This window comes from Lagopus muta, chromosome 25 (genome assembly GCF_023343835.1).
Source record: "Lagopus muta isolate bLagMut1 chromosome 25, bLagMut1 primary, whole genome shotgun sequence".
Lineage (NCBI taxonomy): Eukaryota > Metazoa > Chordata > Aves > Galliformes > Phasianidae > Lagopus > Lagopus muta.
In genome coordinates this window covers 318,478-337,468 of record NC_064457.1, presented here as the reverse complement: position 1 = coordinate 337,468, position 18,991 = coordinate 318,478, and the positions used below count along the sequence as shown (strand labels likewise).

Here is an 18,991-nt window from a genome sequence, read left to right as displayed (position 1 = left end):
CGAGGGCGGGGACGGCGCGCCCCCCCTCCGCCCCGGGCTGCCGCGGCGCGCGGTGACGGCGCGGCCGCGCAGCGGTACCGGTACCTTTGAGCCTCCGCTCGGCGCCGCAGTGCACGGCCTTGGTGCCGCCCCAGACCGCCGGGACCCCGGCCAAACCCGCACCCTGCATCCTGGTACCCGCACCTCAGCACACGACCCCAACCGGCACCTTGCAGCCTGGCACCCAAAGCGAGCTAGCAGCTTGGCATCCTGCGTGCTGTGCTCAAACCCAGACTGGCATCCTGCAGCCTGGGACTCGGATCAACCTCACACCCTACATCTTGCTGCAACCGCCTTGCACACTGCACTGAGGCATCCTGCAGCCTGGTACCCAAACACAGCCCACACCCTGCAGTCTGTACCCAAAACTTGCCTGCATCCTGCTCAAATCGCCCTCACGCTCCACAGCTTGGCGCCTGCACCCAGCCCACTCCCTGCTTGTCCAAGCAAAGAGCTCAAGTTTTTGCTGTGGGGCACAGTGGGGCTCTGGGGAAGGGCTGTGGGCATGCGTGGCACAGCAGCAGGATGCAATGACCACAGGGCTCCCAGGCTATGTTCAGGTCACGGATGTTTGCACTACAGGGCTGGGAGCAGCGCACAGAGCTGCTTCACCTCAGGCCTTTATCCAGCACCCACCAACTCTGCCCTCCAGTAATGCCCAACCCTGACAGCGCTGAGCACAGCTGACACACCCTGGCCCAGCCCCCGTGTCTCACCGTCAGGATATTCAGGGTCCCCAAACCCTCCCCACCACACAATTTCTTCCCTGCTTGCAACAGGAATTTTGCTCCAGGCTTATTTCCAGCATGGCATGGCGGGGAAGGGCCCTCCACACCATTTCTACCCTGGCAGGAGGCGGTGGCTGCACTGCAGGGATGCTTCATGCCTGCCTTCTTTAAGACAAGCGGCCTTGCTTGCCCCCACCCTGGTAACAGCTGTGTGCACAGCAGGCTCTCTGAGCACCGCGGCTCAGTAGCCCTTAAAATAAACCTTAACAAGCAGGGAAAGGACCAGCTCCCCCCCCCCACCTGGTACGTTTGTGCCTCAAAGGCATCAACGGCCCCAGACACTGCCAGAGCCCCAGACAAACGCTGAGCTGGTTAAATATTCATGGCTGACCCCTCCCCAGGACTGAGGCGAGCAGATAACAAAGGCCAACTTCTCATCAGAACAGAGTCAGGGTTGTCATCAACAAATCTCTTAATGAGGATTAAAAATAAAATAAAAAAAGAATCAATCCCAGAGCGCTGCCCTTTATTTATATTTGAGAGTTAATCCTCTTTTATTTTGCATCTGTTTTTTATTTTTTCCTGTTTGTTTTTTACGTTAAAAAGCCCCTGCTGGAGCTGATTGCTTCCGAACCACCAGACACGTGCTGGGGCTGCGGAGGGGCAGCCATCCCCGCTGCCAGCACACAGGGCATCCGTGCCAGGGGACACAAAGCTGCAGAGCCCTGGGCTCCCCACTGCAAGGGAGGTTTCTGCTGTTCTCCTGTGGTGGCCACCGGCTGCAAACCCCCAAGGGACCCTCAGGGAAGGCACAGGCACCGCTGCCCCGCGTCTGGTGGCACTTGATGGGGCCAACCTTTGGCTAAGGCACATCCAGAAAGGCCCAGAGGGTGCCCACCTGCAGCCACAGTCCCTCCCTGTGCCCAAAGCGAGCCCTGAGAAGAGCCACGGTCACGCTCTGCCGGCTCCATCGGGTGCCCTCACCCCAGTCCCACTCGGTGCCCGGTGGGTGACACCAAGCGATCCCAGCGCTGCCCTTAGGAGATAACAGTGCCCTGGATGACGGCCAGCAGCCGCTCCTCCCGCAGCACCCGCGGCATGGGGACGGGGCGGCCCATGGCCTCCCGCAGCCGCGCGAAGGCCCCGGCCCCAACCAGGTGCAGGCGCAGGGGCCCGATGCTGCCCTTGAAGCGGAACGATTTGTAGATGGGGAAATCCTCCTGCAGGCAGTGGTCCAGCTGCAGACAGGGAGGGGGAGCTGCCAGCGCGCATCCCAAAACTCTGCTTTCCCTATGGAGCAGCTGCCACCCCCCAAAACCTAGAGCTACCCAGAGCCCCTGCTCTGATACCAGGCGGGGAAGAAGCCCTTTCGCCAAAAGCCTTCCCTGTTTGCGGTGCTCCCGCTCAGCACATCAGCAAAGCAATCCCGAACGAATCCCGCTGCCGGTGAGCACTGCCACCGCGTGGCGGCGGGGCGGGCAGGGAGCGCACAGCAGATCCGCACCCTGCCTGCCATCAGCAAACCCCAAACCGCCTTACCTTGTGGCGTTGCCCCTCCGACAGGTCCCGCAGGCCCCGCAGCTCCACGAACACCTCGTAATGGGGGGCACTGGCCCCTGAGAAGGCACCTGTGGTGGCGCCACCAGCACGTCACGGCCACCCGCAGCCACCAGCTCTTGGAGGCGGGTGACAGGAACGCTTTGGGGATGCTCACCCAGCAAGGTGCTCTCCACGCAGATGTAGTCCATGAGGCGGGCACCCGGCCACATGCCCACGGCACGGCACAGGCTGCGGCAGAACTGCTCCTCAGGGATGCTCTCGCCACGCACACTCAGCGCTTGGCTCTCCCTGCGGGCACAGCAGGGCTGGAGAGCCTGCACTGGGGGTGCCAGCAGCACCGTGCATCCCCACAGCCTGCCTAAAGGTGAGGGCCACAGGGCTGGGGTGACCTCACCTGCGCACGGGCTCCACCACAGGGCACTGCTTATGAAAACCGGCCACCTGCAGCACCTCTCCGGCACGGCACCTGTGTGGGCAGTGAGAGCATGAGGCTGGGGAGGGGTGCACAGCCCCCGCAGTCCCACAGCAGAGCACCTGTACTCCCTGGGCCGGGCGGTGAGGATCAGTGTGTACTCGCGTCCCTCCCAAAGCTCGCCCAGCAGCACCGTGTGCTGCTTCTCCTCCTCCTCGGCTGGGCAGGGCAGGAACTCACAAAATGCCCACTCTGGGCACAGCACAAAGCGAGGCGTGGGCTCTTTTGGCCACAGGTTGACACCGAGCAGAGCTGGGCAGAGAGCGGCTGTGAGCTCCAGACCACTCTCCTCATCCCCTCTGTAGGGCACAGAGAGAAGATCGATCCCTGAGGGAGGGATGCTGCACCCCCAGCACTCACCTCCTGCCACCCGGTACCAGGGGCAGTACAGGGGCAGCCCCTCGCAGGCTGCCCGGCTCAGAGCATCGTAGTACAGCCGCTCCCCGCCGCGCACCGTCCCCACCACCACCACCTGCAGCTGCGGCCACAGGCGCCGCACGATGCCCTCGAAGCCCCTCTCACACTCAGCCCGCAGCTCTGCTGCCCGCGTGCCATCGGGGACCAGCAGCGCCTGCAGCCGACCCCGCACCTCCTCGGGCAGCCCCGGCTGGGGGCTCAGCGTGCCCAGCGCCAGGTCGTGGGCCAGCTCTGCCCAGCCGTCCCGCAGTGCCGCCAGCACGTCGTGCAGCTCGTTGGGCAGCCGGGCCTCCAGCACGCGCAGCGCACGCGTCTGCAGGGCGAAGAGCAGCTGCACCCCGCAGGGCTGCGGAGCGCAGGGGCAGGGCGGCAGCCTCGGGGGGCGTGCAGTACAGCGTGGGCAGCGGGCAGAAGCCCGGGGTGCGGGGAGCGGTGGGCGCCCAGCCCAGCAGGGCCGTGCCGCGGAGCGTCAGCGCCTGCGGGAAGGTGCGGTGCAAGGCGTGCAGGTAGAGCAGGACCCCCTGTGCGGAGAGATCGGGGGGCTGCAGAACAAAGCCGCGGGGCACCGCCCGCGCCGCGCTCCCCGCAGCCCTTGGCTACCTGCAGCGCGGGCTCGGCTCTCCAGCAGCTCCGCAGCACGGCCCAGAGGCTCAGCGGCGGCAGCGGCTCCGCTCGCTCCCCGTCATTGCAACTCGTGCTCGGCGGGTGACGCTCCCGGAACGCTTCGGACCCTGCGAGCGGAAGGCGGGGCTCAGAAGGGCGCCCCGCAGCCCCCGCTGCCCGCTCTCCTCTCCCAGCCCCGCTCACCCGGGGCCTCGCCGGGGGGCAGCAGCCGCCGCAGCCGCCGCTCCTGCCCGTGCCGCACGTCGGTGCTCTGCAGCTCCAGGCGGCGCCGCTGCCACCCCGAGGCCCGCAGCAGCGCGGCGCGGAGCAGGCGGTGCCGCAGCGGCGGGGCGGAGGGCAGCACCACGCACACGGCCACCAACAGCGCGACGACCGCGGCCAACATCGGCCCGGAGATCGCGGACAGCAGCGCCCCCGAGAGCGCGGCCGGCGCCATCTCCGCACCCGCCCCGCCGCGCTCCCGCTTCCCCCCGGTCCGCCCCCCCCCCCGGTCGCCGCCGGCTGTTCCGGCTCCGGCAGAAATGACGGGCAATGAGCGCGCCCGGGCCCGCCCGCTGTCCCCCCGCCCCGGGAAATGAGCACCGGGCGGCTCCGCCTCTGCGCCCGAGCGCAGGGTTTATTTTCGTTTTCTCCCTTCTGTATTTCATTAAAAAACCACGCCGCTCCTTCCCAGCCCCGACGGGGCGATGCGAGCAGAGGAACGAATCGCAAATAAAAATAGACAACAAACGCAGCCCGGTGTGCACCGCTCGGAACGGGGCGGCCCTTTTATTAAAAAATAAAACAAACAAAACAAAACAAAAGAAACAGCGGAATTCGGTTTGCTTTACTTTGGCCCGGGGCAATGCCTGCAGCTCCCGAGCCTCCTGCCCCGACCCCAGCCCGACGGGTGCGGGTGAGGGGCCCCTACCCCCCGGCAGAGCGGGGCCGGGAGCTGCGCCCTCCCCGAGACACACGTGAAACCCAGAGCTTTTGTGTTACAAAAATAGTCCGTGCTTTATTTACTCTGTGGTAGAAAAATAACATCGCCAGGGAACCAGAGGTTCTGGGACACGGATGGGACGGGCCGGGGGGGAAGAGGGGCCCCTTCCCGCCTCCGCCGCCTCCTGCCCGCCCCTCGCTGCGCTTCCTCCCTCCCCACCGCCCCCCTCCCCGCAGCGGTGCCGGAGGGGACCGAGGGGACGCACCCGGAGCCGGGAGGACTCCCCGCAGCCGTCGGGGGCAGAGGACGAGATGGGGACCTGGAGGGGACCCCGACACCGCAGACTGCCACCCCCCGCCCGGGGAACGGGGTCACCGCGATAGAACACCGACGCGCACACGTACATCCTTGTGGCGGCTGCAGATAGCGAACCCGCGGCCGGGCCTCCCCGGCCCCCCCCCGGGTCTGCGGGGAGTGGGGCAGCACCACCGCGAGCAGAAGCGGAAAGCCGAAGCTGGGCCGTGTAAAAGGAACATACAGGAAAAACCATGCGACAAATCCGCTGCCTTTTATACAAGGGCATAAACATCAAAGAGCTGGACACCACCCTGCATTTGGGGACAGCACAGAGCAAAATCTGTGGGGCGAGAACCCCCCCACGGCCACCTGCCCCCCGGTTGGGCACAGAGACACAAACACGGCACAGTCCCCGCAGCGCTGGGGGCCAATGTGGGGCCGTGCGGCCGCCGGTCACGACTGGGCGTGGGGGATCCACTGACTGTCCATGGGGCGCCGCAGCAGCTCCTCCACGTGCTGGGCCACGTCCATGGTGTCGTCCAGGTCAAAGTCGCCTTCAGGGTCCAGCACGGTCTCGGGGCTGCAGGAGGTGAGGGGGTGAGGGTGTGGGCCAGGGTGGCCGCAGGGGGGATGGGGATATGATACCTACTTCTGCGTGTACATGTTGTAATGGGGGTGAGAGCAGACGGCCGGCGACGGAGCCTGGTCCATGTAGGTGCCCCCCCCAGGGACGGCGTCACCTGATGCACTCACAAACCTGCAGGGATGAGAGCGGGTGAGTGCTGCGTGGGTCCTGGCAACGCTCATCACCTCCTAGCAGGGATCCAGACCCTGCACACCCTCCCCATCTCAGTCCCCAGTAGCAGCAGCCACCTGCAGGGTCCCAGCCCTGTTGGCCACGGGGAGATCTGGGCTCCCAGAGGAGCATTGCGGCCCCTTGCTGTTGGGCACTACGAGCTGCTCATCCCCAGCACCGATGTGGCCAGCAGGGCACTGTGGCTGGGAGTGACCCAGCCCAGCAAGCCAGGGATGAACCCATGGGACCCCGCACACTCGCACTTACTCTGGCACAACTTGCTTGATCTGTGGCTTCACGTACCCATCCACAGCTTTAGCTAGAGGAAAGAAGGCAGTGCTGAGGTGCAGAGCTGCGGGCAACTGCACACCTGCAGAGGGGTGGGGGCCCCAGGGCTGGATGTGCTGGCAAGCCCAGGCCCTCCCCAGGGGAGATGCGGAGGAGTGACGCGTGAGGGGTGAAGGGCAGCGCTACCTGGCGTGGACTCACAGAGAACCGGCGTGTAGTACTTGGAGAAGACCTCATCCTTGGGCCGGTCAGGGAACACGTAGATGAGGTAACTGAGGTCCCCAAGGCGGTCAGCCAGTGAGCGGATAGAGAAGTCCCTGGTGGTGAAAGGCATCAGGTTCCAGAACATCCTCTCAGCTGGAAGACAAGAGAGGGCACCGCAGTGATACCTGGGGTGAGCCTGAAACTGTGCCGAAAATCCAACATTGCTTCCTGAGCTTTTTCCCTCCCCCAACATCTGGGGACAAAACACAGCCTGCCAGAAAGCAGGACCTGGCAGGAACGAAGGGGAGCTGCAGGCACGCAACTGGTGGTGCTGGTGCCAAGCAGACACAGGAGGTGCTGAAGGAACCCAGGTGGGGACACGGAGACGGGGGCAGCGGGGGCTGCGCTCACCGGAGTCAAACTTCCACGCGATGGTGATGCCGCCGATCTCCGAGTCACTGAAGCGCAGCAGGAAGGTGCCGTCAGGTTTGCTGATGAGGAGGTCGTGCGCCTGCTGCTTGTTGACGAAGCCCAGAATGGCCCTATGCAGAGCGAGGGCGTCAGGCGGGCGGTGCAGCGCTGTGCACGCGGGGCAGGACGGCTCTTACCCATCGTTCCAGTGAGGCTTCAGATGCTTCTTCAACACCTCCATCACACCGTCAAACCACTGCCAGAAGGTGTAGTTCCTCCCAGGCAGATTTTCCTGTGGAAAGCCCCAGAAAGTGAGCGCTCCTGCCTCCAAACACACGGATGTGGCAGAGACCCGGATGGATGCAGAGCTGGGCACCCGCCAGCCCTCATCCCATGACACCACGCAGCACAGCTCGGGGAGCACAAGCACTGAACCCCAGGGACACAGAGCACCGCAGCCTCCAAACGTGGAGGGCAACACCTCCTGCTCTGCTGCAGCCAACACCTGGTTGGGTTTTGCACTGATCCAACACAAAACAGCTCTCTTTGGGCATAAGCGCTGGCACCGCAGTGCAGCCAAGCCCATCCTGGCACACAGAGCACCCGCTCACCCGGTTGAACTGGGCCCAGGACACTGTGGTGCTGCTGTAATCCTCCAGGTGGGAGCTGGTGCTGTTGAAGAGCTTCTGTGCCAGGAACACTAAGTTCTCCTTTGTCAGCCCGCGGCTGCTCTGCACCTCTGCCTTGAACTTCATGTTGAGTGCCTCACAGAGCTGCGGCCACTGCACTTTTTCAGGCACGGCGAAGGGCACGCGGCCCTGGAGAGGACACGGGACAGAGTCAGCATGGCCAACACCCGGCCTCGGGCACATCCCTGCTGGGCAGCCCTGCTCTTCAGGTGGATGGAGCCAACCCATCACTCCGTACTCACGGGCTCCGCGAAGGCATTGTCCCAGAGCACGGTGGCCGTGGCGTTGTTGTCCTGGCTGCCATGCACGATCACCACCACAGGCAGGGACAGCGTCTGCCAGCAGGAAGGACAGCGGCACAGAACTGAGATGGGATGTGGCGGGACCTCCTCCCCACCCCCCCCACACCCCCCAAATACACGCCCCATCCCGGTCCCATAGCTCTGTGTGTGGGCACGGTGTCCACAGTTCACCCATGACCAATAGCTTTACCTTCACCTGGAAGACCAACTCATTGCCACCGACGCTGAACTGCGACTCAAAGAGGATGGTGAACTTCTCCTCCGTCACCGACTCAGCACCGCGGCGGTCCGAGCGCTTGATCCGCTTCAGGGACTGCAGGGACACAAGGGGTGAGCGCACGGAAGGAGAGTGCAGGACAGATGGGGACACAAGGGGTGAGCACAGGAGGGACGCAGCATGGATGACAACATAAATGGTGACCACGGGGCCCGCGGTGTGGGCAGAGGCACCAGGCACGGGACTGCTGGCTCTCACCATGTTGCGGAAGTGCGCGCTGAGCGTCCCGGTGGCCTGGTGGTATTCCATCACACAGCAGTTGTTGAGAATCTCCCCACTGCTCTCACTGCGTGAGGACAGGGGGTCAGGATGGCAGCAGCCCCTCACACCCCCCGACCCCGCTGCCTCCACATCCCCATTCCTGGCCCCTTAGGCATTACTTGCGGGTGCTCTCATTCTTCAGCAGGGCCTTGGCTTGCTGCTCACTGATGATGGTGGCCTTCACCTGGGGGGGGTTCATGTGCACGTTCAGCTTCCCCCCCACCAGGAGCCGCACGGTGGCTGCAAATTTGGTCTGTGTCTTCAGCACCTGGGGAGGCTGCTTCTCGATGATGAAGGTGCTGGGGGGCAGAGAGTCAGGTGGGCAGAGGAGCCCAAAATGCCCCCCATCCCCCGAGCTGCCCCCCTACCTGGTGACCAGGGCGGAGATGATGTCGGTGATGGTGCCGTTCAGCTCTGACAGCATCTCCTCCACGGGGCCGGGGATGGGCAGCTGCTGGCACAAGTGCTCGGCGCGGCGGATCTGCTGCCGGTTCTGCCAGATGATCTCTGCCAGCTTCTCGCACCTGGGGGGCAGCAGGCTCAGCACCCACCATGGGAACGGACCCAGTTCCCCCCTCCCACCGGCACCCACCAGGTCTGCAGCACATCCAGGGTGCCCTCGGGGGGGCCGCCGTTGCCCGCCAGCTGCTGCCGGCGCTTCCATTGGATCAGCTCATCGTCCAGGATCGTCGTCTGCTGTTTGCGCAGCAGCTGCAGCGTCTTCTGGTGCTTCTCGGCCAGCTCCTGTCGGGCAGGACGTTGTCACAGCGCACGGGGTGGCACGCAGCCGCTGTGGGGACACCCCCTGGCACTCACCACACGGTACTGCTGTAGTGTCTGCGCCTCCCGGTGCAGCCAGGCCTCCAGCGACGCCTTCTTCTGCTGCAGCGTCGTCTCCCGTGAGAGGCGCTCCTGGGGACCCAGCTGGGAGAGCTGGGAGAACTGGGCTGGGGATGGGGACAGCGTTAGGGCACGACCGGCGCCCGGCCCCACACCCCCCCAGCCCCTCAGGCACCTTGCAGGCGCATGTTCTCCTGGTACTGGATGATGAAGTATTCCTGTGTCTGCTGCAGCTTCTTCAGCTCGTTCTCTGAGTCCTGTGTGATGAGCCGCAGCTCCTCGAAGGTCTGGTTGATCTGCAGGTGCTTCTGCGACATGGCGTCCACCAGAGTGCCGGCGGGTGAGGGGCTCTGCATGGGCACGGGAGCACTGAGCACGGCTGGGGATCCCCTCTGGGATCAAAGGGACAAAGGGACCCTCCCCGTCCCCACCAAGAGCCGGAGGGCAGTGAGCACCTCCCCATTCCCTCTCCATCACCCTGATGATGGAGATCCCCGCACCCCCACCCTCAGGACCCACTCCTCACTCCGGCGATGCCCGCAGCCCCACTCACGTTGTTCGCCTCCCGCACCAGCCTCTGCTCGTGGTACAGGATGTGCCGGATGCAGCGCACCAGCTCCATGGGGCAGCGGTCGTACGTGTTCTGCAGAGATGCGAGCTGAGCCGGGTGCGGGGCAGGGAACCCCGGTCACCCCATTGCAGCCCCCCGCTCACCTGCAGCTGCGTGACATAATGCCCCAGTTTGATCTTCAGCAGGAAGCCATCTTCACCCACTTGGTGATCTGCCTTCTTCTGCAGCTCCTGGATCAGCCCCTCCAGCAGCTGCGTCGCCTTCACGTTCTCCTGGGGGTTGTCGAGGTCGATGGAGTCCCTTTGGGGGTGCAACGGAGCAATGGCAGCGGGGGGGGCAGAGCGGAGGCAGAGGGGCAGCACGGCGCCGCGGGGCTCGGTGCGGCCGACTCACCACGCCTGGCTCTCGATCCACTGTGACAGGTAGTGCCGCACCTCGATGGGGAAGTGATGCCCATAGAGCGCCTGCATCTGCCGCAGGGCTTCGCCCTGGAGCTGCTGCGCCTGGATCCACACCGCCATGGCTCACCACCTGCGGGGACGCATCGTCAGCACCGCGCAGGGACCCCGCGCTGGGAACCCCCAGAGCCACCCTGAGGGGACGGGGGGGATCTCAGCTCTGTGTCACCGCCCTGTTCCAGGAAAAGCCATCGGACAGCTTGGAGGCATTCACAGATGGCGCCGCTGCCTCGGCCGCTTTGCTGCCATTTCCCTTTGCTGCACCACGGACTTGTGGTCAGGGAAGCGGGGGCAGGGGGCTGGCGAGGAGCTCCGGTGTCAGTAGGGCCAGGCAGCCTCAGTGGCCCCAGAACCGCAGGTTGTGGATACAGACACACAGCCCTGGCATCCCCACTGTCAGGGAGCAGCCACGCACACAGCAAACGGAGCCAGGACTGCGGAGAGACGGCACCTACCCAGTGCCAGACCTTTCCCCCACTCCCCACCCTACACAGGAAGAGGAACAATAACCGAGTTGGCTAAAAATGATTTTTTCCTTTATAAAAAGCAAGGAACGTTTCCCCATTCACAGAAGAGACAGCGAGCTAGAAATTCTGCTAGGCCTGGGGGAGGCAATGAAAACAGAAAGCAGTGAGGAAAAGGGTACAGGGGGAGGCCGATAGCAATGCACGCGCAGGCAGTTAGCAATTGCTGACAATTGATAAGAGGCTCTGATGGAAATGCTGCTGCTGGCAGAGCTGCAGAGGATGCCAGGAATGGTTTTACTGCACCAGGAAGGGATGGAACCCTGGGAGCAGCCCAGGCCCAGCACAGAAACATCAGCACGGACAAAAGAACAAACAAATGCTGCTCTTCCTATCAAGAAAATGGTGATACATTCCATCTTACAGGAGCAGAACACTTCCTACTCCATTTGAATGGGTTGTTAAGCAACAAGTATTAATCTGCTGCTGCGGTCAGCTCCCTGTTAGGGCACACAAAAGGCTCTGCTTTGGAGCAGGAGATGGGAACATCGCAGTGGGAATGGTGGGCAGAACAGGAGCGCTGCGGGGGGTGCAGGACAGCCCCAAAATGCACCCCATGGGCACTGGGATGATACCCTCAGCCAAGGAAAAGGATCACTAATGCAGCCACAGGCATTTCTCCACACTGCTTGTTTTCTGCCTCATCCACAGGCTGGGGAACCTTCCCAGGAGCTGCAGGACTTTGCATGGAGTGCCGGCAGGCAGCACAGTGCTGCAGCTGCTGTGGCCTCATCGTTGTGTGTGGAGCTGCTCTGCCATGGGAGCTGGCCACGAGCACAGCAGACGTTCCCAAAAGAGGCAGAAACGTCTGGTGCCACATCCCTGTCCCATCCCCGTCCTCATCCCATCCCATCCTGAGGGCAGCCCCAGCAGCCATGCCTTAGCTGCAGCACCAGGGGCAGCTGCAGCAGTCAGCTGCATGCACGGCAAACAAATGCAAGAGACAGATAATTGCAGTGGTTTCAGCTGCTTTGCATTTAGTTAGTCCTGGCAGGGAGCTATAATCCCACCCATTACCACAGCTCGGTTAACCAGCAGCAACTCAACAAGCCACAGCAACTTGCCTGCTGGTGACTTAGTGCTTGCAATGCTGCACACAGCAGGACAGTTGCTGTGGAGGGGTAAAGTGGGGACAGCTTGAGGAGGGGTGCCTGGCAGGGAGATGCCAGTAGCTCCACTGCCCAATTGTCATTACCAGATTGGCTGCAAAATGGGTGAAATGCACACAAAGTATGTTTCCCAGAGGACTCAAGGCAACAACATGAGGGAGCTGGGAGCACCTCTGAGTCCAGGGGTGGTCAAGAGACCCAGCCGAGGCTGCAGTTGGGATGGGCTGTGGCCACAGCCAGCACTGGCAAGCCCCAGAGCCTCCCAGGCACAGCAGCAGGCTGGCAGCCAGCTCCAGCCGTGAGTTGCAGGAAAGCCACAGCCCAGCAGCAAATAGAAAAAGGAGGGAAATGTCTCATAGGGCGAGGCTGGCAGACACAATCCTGTGTGCAGGGAGCACAGCAAAGCCACAGCATGGGCAGCACCTGCCCAAGGGCCGCTGCCCCCGAACTGCTGCTGCCCTGGTGAGCCAGTTCCAGCTGAGCGCAGTATGCCTGCAGGATGCTCCTGAGATGCTTTCTGCACACAGATGTGGGTGCTCGCAGGATGCTCATGGCATGCAGTCCTGGGATGCTCACAGGATGCTCACAGTGCACAGCTGCAGGATGCCTGTGGGGCTCTCACATCATGCTCACAACACACAACCCCTCCAGGGATGGTCCCCATGCTCACACCAGCACACCCACCAACTGCAGGCCCTGGTCCCCCACGCGCCCTGAAGGGCCAGGTAAAGTGCTGGGGGAGGAGGGGGCACCCCAAAAGGGCTGTGGCTGCTGCTGCTGCCCCATGTGGTCCCTCTGCCGCAGCAGTGCCCATACTGCCCTTTTTGTGGGGCTCCCCAGCCCCAAGCAGGGGGGTCTGGGTGCAATTTCCTCCCAGCAGGGAGCAGCTCTCCCCCTCCCCCCGCCACGTTGGTGCTAAAGCTGCGGTGCCGGCTCCATAGCAGCCCTGCGCTCGCCACAGTAAACACACAGACACGTGGTTTCCCAGCACCTCCGGGAGCCCAAGATCTCTTCCAGGTCAGAGATGGTCTCACCCGTGGCCACAAGGCTGGACCCCAAGCACCGCGTGGGTTGGTGCTCCCAGGGGGGCACTGTGCCATAGAGGGGACCCACATTCCACAGAGAAGGGCAGCTCACACCAGGTCTCAGCCAGGGCTGGATGCGGCCCCATCCCACTGGCTCTGGGAGAAGCAGCCAGCAGCGGCCGCTCGGCGCATGGATGGCATCGGTTCCCCCCCACAGACACCCACGTGCTACCCCTGCTCCACCCTGGGGATGCACACAGCCCCCAGGCAGCCCCTCTCTGCTGAGCTCCCCCGGTGCCGCCCCAGCTCAGCCCCTTCGCCTTCACGTGGCCGCCACGCTCTGCGTCCTGCCCTGCAGACACGAAGGGTTCTGCGTGCACCCAAAGGGCTCCATGGCCCACGGCCTCCCCGGGCTCAGAGAGCTCCAGGCACGGTCCCTGGCTCCTGCGCGGCACGGGGCCGGCAGATGCGGGCCGGGTTGCCATCCCCCATCCACACACTCATCCCGGGCCGTACTCACCGGGGTCCGCTCGCCGCAGCCTGCAGAGCAGCGCGGTGGTGGCTCCGGGCAGGCGCTGCCGGCACAGCCGGGTCCCGGCGCGGCCGTTTTGCAGGCTGCGTGCTACAGGAAGGAGCTGAGAGCAGCTATTTCCTTCCAAAATGTCAGCTGCCTGCGCAGCCGGGCAGCGCTGTGCTCCGGCTGCTTCCTTCTACCACCTGCACAGCGCAACTGGGAGCACAGGGATGGCAACCCCTGCCCTCATCCCCCCCCCCGCAGCGGGATGCAGCCCCGACCTGTGGGGCTGGGCCCCCTCGACCCCCCCTCCAGGGAGAAGCGCTGAGGATGGACATGGGGGAGTTTGGGCTCACCTGCACCCCGCAGCTCCGCTCGGCATCGGGGCTGAGCCCCCGGCCCTCGCCTGCCCCAAGCTCCCCACAGGGCACCCGCTGTGCTGGGATCAGCTCTGCTCGCCCCTTCTTTGCCCGCGTGTGGTTTCCAGCTTTCGGCTGCGAGGTGGAGGCAGCGGCGGGTTCAGGAGAGCTCCTTCTAGAAGCTCAGTGCTTTGATGGGGTTTGTCTCGTGCCGAAGAGCGGCAGCAGCCGAGGGCTCAGCCCCGTGGCACCGCGAGGCAGTGGGATCAGCCCCTGCCACACTGTGCTGGGGAGCAGGGCGGCAGAACGCCGGGCCGCCGCTGGCACTCAGAGCTGGGCAGCGATGGGGGAGAAATTCAGTATTTTCTCCCAGCAGCCGCCAGGCAGAGGCGCGGTGCCCACTCTGCGCTCTCCCATCCGGCAGAGGCCACGCAGCCCTGCCGTGTCGGGAGCCAAAATGGAGAACTTGCAGAGCACAGGAACAGGGGAACCCCATGCGGGCCCACAGCACTGTGGGGAGGGCGGTGTGCGTGTCCTGCATGGGCAGGGACCGGCGCCTGCTGCCCAGCACCAACCCGAGGCCGGCAGGAATGCCCGCACATAATATTAATCAGAGTCATTAACATTCATTTTTATTTGCCCCCTGGCACTCGAGGGTTTGGGAATGTGTGGCTCCCCCTTTAGATTTTCCCTTACAACCACAGAGGCCCAGCTGCCTACGTAAAAACCAAACCATCAAAATACCCAGTGAAATCCTAGTGAAATCCCTCGAATCCAGGGGCTGACAGCAGCTCCTGCACACTGCAGCGCAGCCCCAAACTTCTGACCACGTGCAGTGCTTTCCTGATGCTGCACAACACCACCGGAGCTCAGCCAGCACCTCCCGGGGACGCAGCCCCACGCCGGGCACACTGCTAATCCCTGCCCAGGGAGGCTGCGGGGATTAAGCTCATCACGGCATCGAATTAGCCCCGATTTGGGTCCGCAGACACAATTTCATTTTATCTGCCATGCCTCAGTGAGCGCACACAATCTCACTAATCCATTCACCTGCCAAGCTGGATTTGCAGAGCGGAGCCCATTTGGGGCAGCGCAGGAACCAACGGCCCCATCCCAGCAGGAGCCGCAGGGCACGGTCACCCGCCCCGGGTCCTGGCACAGCCGGCACGTCCACATGGCACCACACAGCACCGGGCTGCAATGGAGCTGGGCGGGCAGGCAGGGCAAACCCTGCTGCAGGGAGAGGGGCACGCAAACGCCCAGGAGGCTGACAGAGGGAATGGGAATAAACAACCCAAAGACGGCCGTCTGCCAGAACAGTTCTCATTCAGATTGGCACTCAGGGCCGGAGGTCCCTCGTGCGGTGGCACAGGATGCAGCGTTGGCTCTCACGCCCGTGGAGCCCGCAGACACGGGGGGAATTGGTCGGGTCCCGCACCGCAGATTCTGCCGACGCGCCGATGGGGAGCAGCAGCCGCTCTCCCAAAACATTTCCAGGAGTGCGGGGTGAGTAACGGGTTTATAAAAGGAGCGTGCCAGGCCGAGGCAGCTGTGCCACGGAGCCCAGAAGAGCCGGAGCTCGTTTTTACAGCACCACAGGACGGGGATCGTTTTACAGCTGTACTTCAGCCCACGCCGGCGCTGGGATCGACACAAGCGGAGCTGCCTCTCCTCCGCTGGGCTCTGCAGGCGGCAATGGAGCGCGCGGAGCAAAACCCGGCGGTGCGCGCTCCCGGCGCCGCCCCACCGTCAGCTTTTTCCCCAGTTCCCTCCCCGAGCACAGCCGCGCTACAACCCGGTATTTACACCTCACAACAACAGGAAGACACGAAGTTACGGCGAAAAACGGAGATTGCAAAACTCACCGGCGACTGCTTGAGCGAGGATCGCGTCGTGAGCGCGCTACGGCCCGGCTGCGGCATTCCGGCCGCCAGAGCCGCGGCGCGGGGCCGGGCAGCAGCGCATCGCCGGCAGCACAGAGCAGCGCACAGCGGGGAACGAACGCTGCCAGCCCTCTGGTGCAGCGAGATGGGAGGATTCTGCTTTATCAGCAAGTCAGCTCTCCCCTATCGGCCAGGAAGCCGCGCTCACACGCCTGCCTCCCCCTCGACATTTCCCAACGAGGCAGGGAGAAGCAGTTCACGGCAACGTACCTTTTATCAGCCAGCAGATGTTGCTAGAACTGTTGCTGCGTGTAACATTCAGGCATGGCCAGCGCAGCTCGCAGCCCCGCGCCGGACACGCGGTGCCAGGGTAAACACCCCCACCCCCCTCCTCCCGGGATCAAAACACTTGGGGGTTGCAAAATAGACACCCCATGAAAGGAAAGGCACGCCACCGCCACACCACAGCTGTCGAATCCGCTTCACCCGGAGCACTCGGAGCCGGGGACAGCTGAACCCAGGCGGCAGCCGGAGCGACACGGGCCGGAGCGCAGCCCCGCTGGGGGGAGCAGGAGCGGTGCCAGCCCCCCCCCCCAGAGTCGGGCAGGGGCACGGAGCCCCGCAAGGCGGGCACCCCGCCGGGTACCGGGCGCTGCCGCGAGGTCTCTGAGCCTTACAGGAATTCCTCGCAAACCAAGAAGTCATTTCCCAGCTGCCGGGGCCACTTTACTGTACGCGGCGCGGCACCGTCACCGCTCGCCGCCGGCCGCCCACACGCTGCAGGAGCTCAGGGAGAAGGGATTTTTCGCACGCAGTGTATCTGGGTTTTACTATCACTCGAGAGACGGCTGGGAAACCCCACGGCAAAGCCCTCGCAGCCCGTTTGGAGTCAGCACTTCCCCTGCAGCAGGAGGGGAGGTCCCGCAGACGCTGTGTGTCACCCCCCGCACTGAGCCGCTCCTCATCCCCGAGCACTCGGGAGAGCATCCTTGGGAGGCCACGGCCCGCCCCAAAGCGTCAGCATCGCACTGCAAAGGCACGAGGCGGGCACACCAAAGAATCCACTGCTAGAGGCCAAGCACCGTAGGAAAAGCCATGAAACGCGAAGCCGATGACAGCAGTTCGCAGCACGTGGCCTCCAGGACAGACTGCCTGCACCTCAGGGCTCCTCCTGCCACGCTGCAGCACAGCATTCCCCTTCCGGTGGGAACGGTCCCCATCCTCACACCCAGACCTCAGGAGCCACAGTATCTCACGCACAATCCTGACAGCTCTGGGAGCCCCCACGCTCGCTGCTGCCCCGCTATGGGCAGGTGAGCAAATATCCCCAAAACCCACCTGGAGCCACTTGCTGGGCCCACAGCACAGCTCTCCTCCTGCACCTCCAAGTACAGGATTGCTCTGAGCGCAGCACAGCTTGAGGCTGGCCCGGTCATAGGTACCTGCAGTGCTGCCCAGACTACCCAGCACTCACCCCCCACAACTCCGTGCTGCAAGGCCATGGACTTCTCACAGCCCCAGGGCAGCCCACACTGTGCTGCCAGCAAGGCACACACCTGCCTGCGCCCTCCACGCTTCCCAGGGATGTCAACGAGTGCTGATGGCATCTCAGGGTGCAGCCCATGTTCCCGCAAAGCACTGGGGCTGAGTAGCACTATAGCTCTGCTCCAGACTACGTGCTCCCAAAGCTCCAGTCCTGCACGGGCTGATGGGGACATCCTGAGCCGTGCCCTGCTGTCAGTGAGCACTGCTCTGCATCGCACCTCGGACCCACAGGGCAACCTCCCACCCCACACCGTGGACACCCCACACTGCTCCCGGACAAGATGGGGTCCCCTGGCACAGCCCTCGCCAGGGCCAGTGCTGGCAGCCGGGGGCACCCAGCTTGCCCTGTCTGGCACGAGCTCACAGCCCTGACAGCTCCCATACGGCAGCAGACAGGTGGTGGCTCTCATTCCCAGGGGTCGCAATCAGCCCTGCGCAGCACCGGCCGGCAAAAGGCTTGGGCAAAAGGCCACCATCAGTGCCGTGCAGGGCAGCACTGCTGTGCCCGGCTTGGACGAGGGATTTATTTTCCATCCTGCTTCAACTCTGCCCAGCACAGAGCGCGTGCTGCAGAAGACCCATAGATGCGCCTGGCGCCGTCCCCAACGCTCAGTGCGCGCTCTCACAGCTCCCCCCGGGATCAGCCCTGCGAGAAGCGGCCCCAGCCTCTCGCTGTTCCGCTCCCCGCCTCGGGATGCGCGGTGGCTCCGCGCAGCGGTCGCGCAAAGTTCGCGCAACCTCGGGGGCGTGCGCACGGCCCGGCCCGCACCTGCCGGCCCCGGGACTGCCGCTCCCGTCCCGGTCCCAAGGGACAGCAGTGAGGCCGCGGGCCTCTGCGCCGGGCCCCGCCGCCAAGTTGCGCTCGTCCGCTGCGGGTTACGAAACACCCAAAATATTTACTGAAGGGAGGAGAAAAATAATTGTAAAAAAAAATTATTCCCCCACCCCCCAAAAGACGCAAACTAAAACAACAAAAAAAGGCAAAACAAACCAACCAAACCCAAAACAAACCGACAGATCCCACCGCCACCTCCAACCCCGACGGCGCCTTCGCACGGCCGCCCCCCGCAGGTGCCCAACGCGCGCCCCCCCGGCCCGGCCCGGCCCGGACGCAGAGCGCTGCGCGGCGCTGCACGGCCCGTTCCGGCCGCCCGGGGCCGCCCCCCGCCCTGTTTACGGCCGCGGAAAGCGAAAGCGGCGGCGGCGGCGCGGCCCCGTTCGGCGGCGATGGCGGCCCCGCGCCCGTTCCTACCTGCGGCCGCGGCGGCGGCTGCGGCTCCGCTACTCCGGCGGCTCTCGGCGCTCGGATCCGCCGCCGCTCTGCCCCCTCCGGCCGCCCGCCGCCGCCGCCGCCCGCCGCCGCCGCCCGGCCCGGCCCGGCCCGCGAGGACCGCCCCCGCCGCGGCACCGCCCCGCGCCGCACCGCCCCCGGCACCGCCACCGCCCCCGGGGAACCGGCACCGGGCAGCGGGACGTGCGTCGGCGCCGGGCACCGGCGGGAGCACCGGGCACCGGAACCGGGCCACGGGTACTGGGCGCCGGCACGGCTCCTGGGCGGCAGCGCCTGTCCTGGGCGCTGATGGGCGCCGGGCAGCGAGCGGTGGCACGGGCAGCCTGCCGGCAGCGGGCACGGACAACGGCACGGGCCTTTGCGCCACCCCGGCACGGAGCGCTGGGCCTGGGGCAGATGTAGGCTTTGCTCGGGCTGACGAGGGGAGCGCGAACCAGCGGCGGGCGCTGGCGGTGGGCGTCGGGGAACCCAGCCCGGTACCGGGCTTTGGTGCCGGGGTTCAGCAACGCCCGCCAAGCACCTGATGCCAGTCCACCGTTTCTTGTACCCCAGTGTCCTCCTCCCTTGCTGCTGCAGCGCTGGGTG

At 64.6% G+C, this 18,991-nt stretch overlaps 2 protein-coding genes across 5 annotated transcripts; both read right to left on the bottom strand.

Annotated features, from left to right (window-relative positions):
• Positions 1 to 1,685: 1,685 nt before the first annotated feature.
• GHDC (GH3 domain containing) lies at positions 1,686 to 4,308 on the bottom strand. Its single transcript, XM_048926802.1, is given in 9 exon segments — positions 1,686 to 2,005; positions 2,307 to 2,395; positions 2,482 to 2,615; positions 2,722 to 2,793; positions 2,862 to 3,051; positions 3,160 to 3,553; positions 3,555 to 3,737; positions 3,817 to 3,947; positions 4,024 to 4,308. Coding segments are annotated over 9 exon segments (1,647 nt in total). The 5' UTR covers positions 4,277 to 4,308; the 3' UTR covers positions 1,686 to 1,804.
• A 267-nt stretch (positions 4,309 to 4,575) lies between these two features.
• On the bottom strand, positions 4,576 to 18,480 carry LOC125684570 (signal transducer and activator of transcription 5B). 4 transcript variants are annotated; one of them, XM_048926791.1, is made up of 19 exons: positions 18,368 to 18,480; positions 10,092 to 10,229; positions 9,842 to 9,998; positions 9,681 to 9,770; positions 9,303 to 9,477; positions 9,104 to 9,234; positions 8,880 to 9,031; positions 8,656 to 8,811; positions 8,407 to 8,586; positions 8,225 to 8,312; positions 7,940 to 8,062; positions 7,690 to 7,782; positions 7,370 to 7,576; positions 6,956 to 7,050; positions 6,759 to 6,889; positions 6,330 to 6,500; positions 6,123 to 6,174; positions 5,709 to 5,816; positions 4,576 to 5,639 (listed from the first exon to the last, which is right to left on the bottom strand). In XM_048926791.1, the coding sequence occupies exons 2-19, from the start codon at positions 10,217 to 10,219 to the stop codon at positions 5,513 to 5,515; spliced, it is 2,364 nt and encodes a 787-aa protein (XP_048782748.1). In that variant the 5' UTR covers positions 10,220 to 10,229; positions 18,368 to 18,480; the 3' UTR covers positions 4,576 to 5,512. The 4 variants fall into 4 exon arrangements, with proteins under 4 accessions (XP_048782748.1, XP_048782749.1, XP_048782747.1 ...); XM_048926792.1 differs by lacking the exon at positions 18,368 to 18,480 and adding an exon at positions 15,553 to 15,821; XM_048926790.1 differs by lacking the exon at positions 18,368 to 18,480 and adding an exon at positions 13,335 to 13,565.
• Between the last annotated feature and the right edge of the window lie 511 nt (positions 18,481 to 18,991).

What these genes read in the sequence shown, in the direction of transcription:
- LOC125684570 (XM_048926791.1), bottom strand. Translation starts at nt 10,219, where the DNA reads ATGGCGGTGTGGATCCAGGCGCAGCAGCTCCAGGGCGAAGCCCTGCGG. An exon ending in TGGATCGAGAGCCAGGCGTG is followed by an intron (nt 9,999 to 10,091) that starts GTGAGTCGGCCG and finishes GCACCCCCAAAG; the next exon opens with GGACTCCATCGACCTCGACA. An exon ending in TACAACATGTACACGCAGAA is followed by an intron (nt 5,640 to 5,708) that starts GTAGGTATCATA and finishes CACCTCCTGCAG; the next exon opens with CCCCGAGACCGTGCTGGACC.